The 12256-nt window shown below is 36.1% G+C and overlaps 1 protein-coding gene across 1 annotated transcript in view; it reads right to left on the reverse strand.

Annotated features, from left to right (window-relative positions):
* The window catches only part of SLC30A5 (solute carrier family 30 member 5), a 56310-nt gene that overhangs the window by 18541 nt on the left and 25513 nt on the right, over positions 1 to 12256 (reverse strand). Inside the window, exons 6-10 of the mRNA XM_007486415.3 lie at positions 8198 to 8285; positions 5419 to 5495; positions 3298 to 3468; positions 2384 to 2672; positions 1780 to 1988 (exon numbers count right to left, since the gene is read on the reverse strand). Coding sequence (XP_007486477.2) covers positions 1780 to 1988; positions 2384 to 2672; positions 3298 to 3468; positions 5419 to 5495; positions 8198 to 8285 — 834 coding nt within the window. The remainder of the gene's footprint in view (positions 1 to 1779; positions 1989 to 2383; positions 2673 to 3297; positions 3469 to 5418; positions 5496 to 8197; positions 8286 to 12256) is intronic.

The raw sequence follows: 12256 nt of genomic DNA on the forward strand, positions 1-12256 counted from the left end.
AGCATTGACTCCCCGACGGAAGGTAAGGGTTAAAAAAAAAAAGATGATCCTAAGGGCATACATTATTCACTCAGCATCTATCAGGTCAAGGCACAAAGTTGGGCAACTCGGAACTAAACGAATCCCATCACGTAGACCACATAAGGTCCAGGGATTAGGACTAGACCTTTGATTTGATCGATACAGAGAACCCCTAAAGAGGAAAACCATCCAACCATCCTCTATACATGCTGACTCACTATTTCTGATGATGTCTATATAATGAGTAAAAGGTTTCTTTAGCAAGTAATGAAAAACAGTGAATGTTTAGCCTCCACAGCAGAATAACTTTTCATATATTCTAAACTACTCCAAAAGGATATATTTTAAAATATTCTGTTTCTAGATGTACTTGCTTAATTGAACGGCATTAAAAATATTAAATGAATAAAACTCACAAACTCACAACTTCTAACCTCTAGCACTCATCTGAATAAGTGAAAGTTGACAGAAATTCTGAAGACGGAACACTAAAATGCGGAATTGGGTTAACATAAAGCTCTTTCCAATCTTAAGAGTGCTATAAAAGTGCCAATTATTCCTAGGGCTGCATAATTTATACTTTATTTATTTGGCAACATAAGAGTACATAAAATTCCAAGAGAAACATATTTTGTTTATAAACATTCATCACTAACTAGTTTTTCAACTGTGGCAAGGCACATACTAACATACATATTAAGTCTAATTCCCTTTTTCACAAAATCCACTACATTTTACAGTTGAGCAAAAAGAGGTTCAGAGAAGTGATCTTTCTAAGGCCATAACAATTTTAAGTGCCTAACAAAGGTATTCTGGTTTTCCAATATACTTAGCTTCAAGTGTTTTCTAATTGTGAACTTAAACAATTCTATATAATTTAGGATCAGGCCAATTAAATACAAAGAAATAATAGTTCACAGGGACTGCTTTTAAAGAATAGCTACAGGGGCAGCTAGATGGCTCAGTGGCTAGAGAGCCAGGAGGTTCTGGGTTCATATTTAGTCATTGACATTTCCTAGCTATGTGACCTTGGGCAAGTCACTTAACTTCCATTGCCTAGCCCTTACTGCTCTTTGGTCTTGGAACTACTACTTAAGACAGAAGATTAAAAAAAAAAAGACAGAAGGTAAGTGTTTTAAAAACTAATAAAAATAAAGAATAGCTACCATGTGCAATAACTTTTTTGAAGATAAAAAATAATTTTGGGGGTATATTTTCTTTATATTTTCAGGGTTTATCACAATGCTTTGCATATAGTAAATGTTCAATATAGGCTCATAAATTTATCCAACAATACTATACATATATGTATACACACCCTGGCATACATTACACATAATTATATAGGTGCACATACAAATAGATTTACCCATGTGCATCCACACATGCACATAATTTGTAAACTTTTAAAACAAATCAATTTATAATTAACATTCTAAATAGGTATTTCCAAAAAATCTTGAGGAATATCCCTGTAAGTGAGTTGAATATATCCCCTGAAATCTTCTTTATGCTCTTCAACTGTTTGGAAACTTTTTTTAGTGATAAGAAATTTTAAAGTATTTTTTAAAAGTCACTTTAACTAGAAATGTCAAATTGGGTTTAAAGAAAACTTTAGATATACTAAATTCTAACATCAAGCTTATATTATACAATTTTTCTTTTTGAAGTTGTAAATGTGTTAAAACTGGCAATTAAATAAGAACTTATGTTAAAAGCTGTTAATATTAGTTAGAGCATTCTACTTAAAAATCTTACCAAATTCAGGCACAAGAAGTAAAAGATGTGTCTAGAATCACTCTCCTCAAGTATCTGCTTCAGTGATTCTTTAATAAACCTAGGGACCGACTGAGAGCTGTGTTGTAAAGCATCACCCATGAAGTTATACAGAGGAGTTCCTTCAGGAGAATAGCCAACAAGAGTACCCTTCTGTCCTCTCTTAGAGGGAGAAGCTAGGATGTTAGCAGCTACAAGGAAAAACAAAATAGCTTAGAATAATTTTTTTTTCAGTTTTTAGTGAAATATTATGCTTTTTAAAATCATTGTAATTTCCCCCATTAAAATTTTCAAAAGGTCAAAGCATATCAAAGTGAATAGGTAACATTAAATGAGAATAATAAAAACTTCAAAAATTTGGTATAAAATAAGGTGATCGCCACAATCAATAAAACTACAAAGCAAAATAGTATTATATAAAAATCACTTAATGGTGCAAATAGAACAAAAATCAATACTTCATAGCAGTTCCTAATTTTGATTTTATACTTTTAATTGGTATTTTCTTCTCTAGTTTTCTCAATTACAAATGAATCTTTCTCATCTTAAATGGGTAGAAAATTAAGGAACAAAACAAAATGCTTACACAAAATGAAGAATACAGCACTCACTACCACTCCTCCAGAAAGGACATGTTCAGTGCTCTCCTGATGTGCTGGTTTATTCATAGCTCGAAGTTGGTCAGTTATTGGATGGGTCCAAAAATTTCCAAAAAGCAGAGCGCTAATGCAAATAAGAAAAGATACATAGCGGGCACTCTTGGAAACTTCCATTTTGACGGAACAGATTGAATCCACATAGAAATCCAAGACCACAACAAAAAAAATAACTGTTGTGAAAGGCATGATGAGAGCGGACCAAGATTCTACTTTACTCTAGAAAAAAGAAATTAAATTATTACAAATGAGGATATATTATGCAGGCATTTTAAAATGTGCTAACAGTTCTTTGTGTATAATATCTTAACATCCTTTGGTTCAAGCAGGAAGACACAGATATGAATGTTAAGATGTAATGCATTTTGCACATTTCTACCCAAAATCACATTACTAGTTGTTTTCAAACTCACAATTTAAATATATCCCACAATCTCCTAGGCCAAAAGAATGAGAGATAAGTACTATCTTTGATTCTCAATGCATTTTTTAAATATAGTGTCAAATTCTATTTCTAGAAAATAGAATTCTACCACCTGAAAGAAGATGATGCTAAAAGGCCCAAAATCAAATAAGGATTCAATCATTTTGGACATATATAGAGAATATTATGTAAACAGATGAGAACATATATATATATATATATATATATATATATATATATATATATATATATATATATATATATATATATATATATACATACACAGCACTTTCTAAGTCTCTATATATGAACATCTAGAGAGGCAAAGTTTAAGCTATTTGGATATAGTTAAAACGACAAATTTATAAGTGAAGAGTAATTCAGTTTTTCAATTACTGCTAAAATATTTTTTGTTATTACCTCAGTTGTCACAGAAAGGATGATGACCCATGGGCAAAAAAGAAGCACAGAAACAAGATGAGATAAGGCTTGAAGACGTTTGGCTCCACCCACATCTAAAGAGAGCTTTCTGGAAGCTGTATGAAAGCCAACCTTACAGCATAAGGCCAACACGAGCAATAATACTCCACCCTGGTAATAAAATAATAAAAATTTCAAGGATCCAGTGCTTACATATATAATAAATTATATTTGAAGGAAATGGTAAACTGTTCTTGTAAACTTTAATGCCATCCCCAAATCTATTGCTTAGAAGAAAATGCTCTGAGTTCCATTTCATCTATCTATCTATCTATCTATCTATCCATCTATCTATCCATCTCTCTCTCTCTGCCTGCCTATCTATCTATCCATCTATCTATCTATCCATCCATCTATCTATCCATCCATCTCTCTCTCTATCTATCTGCCTGCCTATCCATCCATCCATCCATCTATCTATCTATCTATCTATCTATCTATCTATCTATCTATCTATCTATCTATCTATCTATCTATCTATCTATCTATCTATCTATCTATCTATCCATCTATCTCTCTGCCTGCCTATCCATCCATCCATCTCTCTGCCTGCCTATCTATCTATCCATCTATCTATCTATCCATCTCTCTTTCTCTGCCTGCCTATCTATCCATCTATGCATCTATCTATCTATCTATCTATCTATCTATCTATCTATCTATCCATCTCTCTCTCTCTATCTGCCTGCCTGCCTATCCATCTATCCATCCATCCATCCATCTATCTATCTATCTATCTATCTATCTATCTATCTATCTATCTATCTATCTATCTATTTATCTATCTATCTATCCATCTATCTCTCTGCCTGCCTATCCATCCATCCATCTCTCTGCCTGCCTATCTATCTATCCATCTATCTATCTATCCATCTCTCTTTCTCTGCCTGCCTATCTATCCATCTATGCATCTATCTATCTATCTATCTATCTATCTATCTATCTATCTATCTATCTATCTATCCATCTCTCTCTCTCTATCTGCCTGCCTGCCTGCCTATCCATCTATCCATCTATCCATCCATCCAGCCATCTATCTATCTATCTATCTATCTATCTATCTATCTATCTATCTATCTATCTATCTATCTATCTATCTATCTATCTATCTATCTATCCATCCATCCATCTCCCTCCCTCTCTCCCTTACCTTACGGTGTATTGGCTCCAAGGCAGAAGAGTAGTAAGGGCTAGGCAATGGGGGTCAAGTGACTTGCCCAAGGTCACCCAGCTAGGAAGTGTCGGAGGCCAGATTTGAACCTAGGACCTCCCGTCTCTAGGCCTGACTCTCAATCCACTGAACCACCCAGCTTCCCCTGAGTTTCATTTTACTTAGCAGATTGCCTTTATTTTTAAAAATTGTCATAGCACTTATAATAAAAGAATTTCATTTTGAAAAATCTAAGTGGAATGATTTTTCTTATATAGAATTAGGGCTATTTATCCTCTTAATAACATAGCATCAATTTATCTTCTTCAAACTTGACTTGTAAACAAAAAAATATGCCTAATCAAACTGGGCTCTGTTCAACACATAACTTGCTTTATCATTTTCAAGATTATCTGATTAACTTTTTAAAAAAAAATCCTTAGCTTCCATCTTAGAATCAATACTGTGTACTGGTTCTAAGGCAGAAGAGTGGTAAGGGCTAGGCAATGGGGGTCAAGTGACTTGCCCAGGGTCACACAGCTGGGAAGTGTGTGAGACCAGATTTGAACCTAGGACCTCCCATCTCTAGGACTGGCTCTCAATCCACTGAGCCACCCAGCTGCCCCCATCCAATTAACTTTTATAGGTAAAGAAATAACTAGTCTCAGGTAAGGTATTTAGGAGGGAAAAAAGAGAAATATGAAGAAAAAGATAATCTCAAGTTGTCCAAAAGAAATAAATATCAAATTGCCTAAGTCCCTGACTATTAAAGAAATCCATTTAAACAAGTGTTGAATTCCTAAAAGGCAGGGTACATTCTGGATATTGACAATTTTATATACATGAACTCATTTCATAGATCATAATCTTAAAAAAATTCCAGTATTTCAGGTATAAGGAAAATGTCATACCTTGTGATCTGCAACACCTAAGAAAGCGATGACTGTGTAAAGCATATGGGTCAGAGCACTGTCATGATGTCCTTCAGCTAAAGAAGTCAGGTTAAAGAAAATGAGATACAGCTTCAAACTATATTTTATTCATTACTAGTGATAGCTCTAATACTTTCTTAGCTGGTGGGAACTGAAACAGAGAAGATATATTATTCCTTCTCTCCAAGTAAACTGCTAGAGATAAAGTCTCCTCTCCTCAGATTCAGAAAGATCTTGAAGTACCAAAGATACGGAGAGTTCATGGCATCTAAGAAATCATGGCAATCAACACTAGAAGTCAGGCTTTTTGGCTCCAAGGCCAGTCCACGAATAGGCAACTTTGGTATATGTTAGCTCAATGACATTATGGATCAAACCAGGTTTTTGGTACTGTTTTAAAATATCCTTGTAATTTAATTATCATCTACGACACTGATACTAAAGGGAAAACAACTAAGTGACATACAATCTTTAGGACTATTCCAATTTTTATACACTGAGAATCGGTTTAATTGTTCTTACAACAAATACAAACATTTTGAGTTTACTCCCGCCCTCCCCCCAGATCTCCTTATCTTGCCTTGGCCGAAAGGACAGAGTTCCTTCATGGGTTAGATCTCACAGCGGATTGGCCCAGAAGCATTGATCTGCTCAACTTTTAAATTAAGGGGGCTAACTCCTCCTTAGACAGGCTGGTGGCCTCCAACTTCTGGGGGGTTCGGTTTGTGTAGACACCCGACTGGCTTTAGCTCTACTTTAGCTAAGAACTCTCCAGTTTAAGCCTTTTACTAGGCTCAGCCTCCCTAGAAGCAGAGATTATAACCACATTCCAGATGAATATTTTTTTAAGAACCTTCTCTTTAGCAGATTATTATAGTAGAGTATTTATTATATTATATATATATAATATATATTAGAGTATTATAATACTCATTAATTCAAGATTTACTAACTATTGTGAAATTGAGATTAACTCCACCCTACTTATTCTTTAGAATTTTAGGAATGTATACTTCCCCCACTTAAGAATTGAGTATGAGTGTGAGTGTAAGTGTGAGTGTGTGTGTGTGTGTGTGTGTGTGTGTGTGTGTGTGTGTGTGTGTGTGTGTGTGTGTGTGTGTGTGTGTGTGTATGGTCTATGACCCATGTGTAAATGACAAATCAGAAAAAACTGACTGCCCCCTGGGCAGTCCAGAGCCAAGTTTAAACCACCACTGGTAAACATTAAGGTGGAAGGAAGGCACAGGAGGTGACACAAGGAACTGCTTTTAAATTTTGTGATCCCTTCCTGTGAGGTCTTTGCTTGGAACTTGACCATGGAGGAGCTCAGGCTTGAGACCTCAGACTGACATGTGAAATGAAAAGGCTGACTCCTCTTCCTTGGCTTTCTGGAGACACTAGCTTCTGGAGAGGTCCCTCATCTTGGAGGAGGCCACATAGCTGGAAGCCTTATTAAGTTTCATCCTCTGGGCCCCCCCTCCTGCTGGAGCCTCTGAACTCCTGCCTGGTTCAGACCAATCTGTGTCTGTCTCTCTGTCGCTCTTTCATTTCCTTAATTTCTTCTCTCTATTTACAAATAAACTACTATAAAAGCCATATCTGACTTGAGTAATTCATTGGGATTTAGCAATTAAATCCCTAGTGACCAAACTCCCAAATATTCAGTTCAGCCATAATTTTTACCCCTTACACGATTAAATTTTCACAAATCCTTCTAACATTTGCCAAAATGGTAATCCATTTTATGGGTGTTGACATGTAGCTATGCATTCAACTTCAACCAATGACCAAATATGAATACCTATAATATGCAAAGTATTCCTGGATACGTGGGAAGAAAAAGGCATAAAGCATCCCAACTACTATCAAATCAAACCCAAAGGGTTACATATTTAGAGATGGAACCTTCTCACTTTGCAGTTGAGAAACAGAAGGCCAAAGAGATTAAGTAACTTGCTCAAGGCAAAAGTCGCATTGTACCCAGGTTTTCTCACTCAAAATTTAGCACTCTCTACACTGTACCACATCATGATTCCTATTTTCTCCCCCAGGAAGTTATTTTGTACATTGCCTTTAGATATCTAAAAAAAAAAAAAAAACACAAAACCCACCACCTTTATTTTCTATCACAGTATCAATTCTAAGACACAATAGTGGCAAGGACTAGGCAATGGGGATTAAGTGACTTGCCCAAGGTCACATTTGAACCCAGGTCCTTCCCACTCAAGGCCTAGTACTCTATCCCCCATGTTATCTAGCTGCCCCATTTTTACATATCTCCATCCTTCCTCATGAAATACAAACTTCTTCAGGGAAAGAACTGTGTAGCTTTTGTGTTTACTGTTTACATCAACTCTTAGAGTATCCTAGACACTTAATATAGGCTTGCTGAATTGAAGACATGTTGTTTGTCATCCTAATTTAAGAGGGTCTAGTGGTGTATTTCTTGTTAGATGTAGATCTATCACCTTTTATTATTTGAGAATAGAATTTCATATTTCAACCTCCCCACCACCAAATTTCAGAATATATAGCTAATATGGAAGGTTCTCTGTAATTCTGGAAAATTACCGTTTTAAAATAAACCTATTACTTTTATTAAACAACTTTAAATCTTCAACAATTTTATTCTTTTCTATTTTTGAATATGACAAGTGCTATTTAATCACATTCCACTTTTCCTTTTTCACTGCCACTCTACTGTTGCTGTAGTATTAAAAATATCTAGCTTTGATTTTGCTCTTTTACAAAAGGATACGGTGTTCTGCAATTTTAGCCATAAGATCATCATTATCAAAAAACAATAAACAGATCACAGCAATGATGAAAAAAGCAGCTCCTCTTGTCTGAAAAGAAATAAGATTATCTGGTCTTAGAAGACTCTCCAAGATTATCAAATTTAATGGTAAAATTATTCTGAAGACACACAAATTATAGATTCTCAAATTTCTAAAGAAAATTCATATTTGAAAAGAAAATAAGTATATGATGACCTAAAATTATATCTTCAATACTAATATATAAAAGCAAATGGTCTAATTGTGTCCTGAAGAATATTTTGAAAACATTTAAAACATAATATTGAAAAACATAAATTTTCTTTTCCTTATTGCCATGGCATTATATTATTATACTTTAATGAGAGTAAGCAAAAATTTCTAGTTGGTATACAGCTGATAATTGGAAATCCTACCAAACCTGGTAAAGACTGTCAAGTAGTGTTGTAAAGGATTAGCTTTGCAAAAAGCAAGAAGCAAGTTGCCAAAAGCAAGAAGCAAAGAGAACCCACAGGGCAATAATAGGACCAACATTCTACTCAGAACTCCAAGGAGCTGGGACTGGAGACTGAGGAAGTTGTTGACAGTTGGTAAACTCCATAGGAAGGAGAAGCTGTTTCTCCCTTGCTGTCAGGATAAACTGTCTGTTATTTCTGGGGTGGACGCAGAAAACCAGTGGTTCCTTTCCTTTGGCTGTCTTGATATTTCTTCCTGTTCCTACTGCTGATGCTACAGAGAAAGTGGATTTTTGCTAGTGCTGGTGACATCTTTCTGGGACTGCTATCTGGAGCAAAGAAGGACTCTTGGTTGTGAGATTTCTTTGGGCCCCTGTTGTCTACAAATCCCCCTCTAACTTTAATTACTCTTTTAATTAGTTAGTTTAGGATAATTTTAGAAAGTTTAGGGTTTTAATATTTTTGGTGGGGTTAGAAGTAAGGTAGTCCCTGATTCCCTTCCCTTCCCTCCTCCTTTTAGTTAAATAAACTTTTATTTTATATATATATAAAGCCTGGATCTAAGAAACACATAGCTCACCAAGTTGCAAATTCAATTTTAATCAACTGTTAGGAGGTAAAGCAGGTAAAACTAGTGATAATTCAGCCTCTTATTCCAGATCCTCTACTCAATTCCTGTTCCAGAGATTGATTTTGACAAGAAGGTACCCTTGTTAAGGATGCAAAGGCAAGACCAAGCAAGATGCATTTAAATCTTTACTATGTGCTAGGTACTGTGCTATGTGTTAGAGAAACAAAATCAAGCAAAAGGAGTTTAAAAAAAAAAAAGGAGCTGAAAAGGTGGGGAGACGGGAACACCCCCATGAGGGCATAGCGTTAAAGTTTAGAAGTCCAAAGTGCAGTCAAGAGCTGGCTGGGCCGGGCCCCTGTGCAAAATGTAGGTCTTAGAAGAAGTTAATGGAGAAAGAGGAGGGAGATATTCTAGGTTCATAAGAGTGCAGAGGTGGATGGATATTACAAGATAGGGAGGTCCCAGGCACTAAGGGAAACTGCAAGGTGAGGTAGCAAATGATGCATGGTGGCAAAGCCCAGAAAGTTAGAAGCAGAGCCATGAGGACTGTAAGCATTAGCAAGATGTAAAGACTTCAAAATTATAGGGCTAGCAAAGAACTGTGCTTGTCAGAGGACCAGCTGAGTTAATTATAAACAGACATTTCTTGAATGCTTTATAATTTGCCAAGCACTTAATGTGCAGTATCTCCTTGGAACCATGTAACTCTTTAAGTACTATAGATACTATCTTCATTTTACAGCTAATGAAACTGAGCCTCAGAGAGCTGAAGTAATTTGTCTATGATCAAAAAGCCACTAAGTGTTAGAGGCAGATTAGAATTGAACTCTTCTTGACTCCAAGCCTAACATTCTACTCACTATAAAAGGCTGCCTACAGTCAGAGTTGCACCATAAGATCAATTACTAAGTCATGATTGTTCTAGAAATTGGATTCTAACAAAAATAGGAAATGGATTCATCTGACTAATATGAATAAGAATTATCACATATATACACACACAACTTAAAATTTTACCAAATTTGTAATGCCTGCAATCAATGCAAATAAATAGACTAATATGAAGATCACTTCATCCTGTACATCAATGACCATTGCAAAGGATGAAAATGAAGAACTCAACAGGATTTTTTCTCAGCCAAATAACATACCATAAAATAGGATATGTACTTTGTTCAGTAACATCCTGGATAACACCAAATAAGGTATTAAGGAGAAGTGTATTCACTTAAGGACACTGTCAGAAGACATCTTTTGTAATGTCCAAATAAAACTTCAAGTCTTAATTAATGGTGACATTTTCCAAATGCTGTTATTTGTGAATGACCCTCAGCCAATTTCCACTGAGTCTCAGAATATATTTAAAATTTTTCCTCAGTGAAAGTGTGAAGGAGTCATAACTGTCTAGAATGAAAAATAAAGTTGGTAACAAGTGCCTATTGCACACAATTTCTCATGCAGCTGGATTGGTAGCTCATAGCTAGTTTATCAATATATCTATCTCTAATCAAAGATAGGCAATAATCGAGACTCAGAATCAGGGAGGAAGACATTGGTCTGAATTGCATTTAGGAAATTGCACAGTGATTTCAATGATCCCCCAAAAGCTACTGTAAAAATAGCTAAGCTTTTAACACTAATGTTAACTGGTAACTAACTGGTAATGTTGATATTTTTTCCAGATTTTCAACAATACTGTTTTTTTTTTAACCCTTACCTTCTGTCTTGGTAAGGGCTAGGCAATGGGGGTCAAGTGACTTGCCCAGGGTCACACAGCTAGGAAGTGGCTGAGGCCGGATTTGAACCTAGGACCTCCCGTCTCTAGGCCTGGTTCTCAATCCACTGAGCTACCCAGCTGCCCCCATGTTTTATTTTTTTTTAAATAACATTTGTTTTGTTTATTCTGTACTTGAAAAACACTAGACAATCAAAGATTTCCATGTACACTGAAAAATGTAATATTTATAGGGAAAGATGGGTGGATAAGAAGAATAGGGAATACAGAAGGTTTGTAGCAGAGAATGGAGGAGTTGAAAGGAGAGAGGGAATATGGCTGCCAGTGAGGGAAAAGGAGAGAGATGCCCCCTGCCGAGAGGCTAGTTTTGAACAAAATGGGGTTCCTGAGAAATGGGCCACTTATAATAGCCTGTGGGAATGTCTTCTCTATGGATTGATGCTGAAGATGCCCCAGAGCAGGAAAACACAGACCCTCCTGAGGCACAAGCCTTTCCCCAGACTTTGGTTGCCCAGCAGGGGTCTGATAAGGACCATTTGTAGTTGAGTGACTATTCTGAGGTTCAGCTCCCTCTATGCCCCTTGAAAAGATAGTCCTCTTATCTGATTGCGATATTCAAATAAAAATTTTAATAACCAGTTTGGATTATAGAGGTATCAAGGAAGAGGAATTTCCCTAGATAAAATGGGAGTCTTTCTCAGCTTTGGAGCTGAGGCCAGGCCTCACAGGCTGGTGGAGGGTTTCTCTTATTCCTGTCTATGCTATATCTGTGCTAGTTTTCTTAATTTCAAAATCTTAGCAGTAGACAGCAAGCAACAAGAAAGTTCTGACCTGAAGAGCTGGTTGGGTTTGTCTCTTCAAGCTGAAGAAAACAGAGGAACTTCTATCCAGAGATGAAGAAGTCAAAACTCCTCCCACTTCCAATGTCAGGAAGGAAGTGCTAGTCACAAGACCAACTGCCACTCCCAGGTGCCCCTTCCCCCACCAACTATTAGTCTTGTCACTTTCTTATCTCTCTCTAATATTCCCACTGTTGCTTATTCCAACACAGTGGCAGAAAGTCCAGAACTTGTTTTAGTTTCCTTTCCACGAAAAAAGAGGACTGCATTTGAAACCATGAATATCCATTATACACAGCCTATTTTCTCATTTGACAATATAATAAATTGAACATCTTAGTTTCAAAATGATCCCAACAATATTGCTTTATGGTTGTCTTGGATATTAAATCAAATCCTTTACAGATGGCCTGAGTCTGTAAGAATACAAACTTAACACT

Source organism: Monodelphis domestica, chromosome 3 (genome assembly GCF_027887165.1).
Source record: "Monodelphis domestica isolate mMonDom1 chromosome 3, mMonDom1.pri, whole genome shotgun sequence".
Taxonomy (NCBI): Eukaryota; Metazoa; Chordata; class Mammalia; order Didelphimorphia; family Didelphidae; genus Monodelphis; species Monodelphis domestica.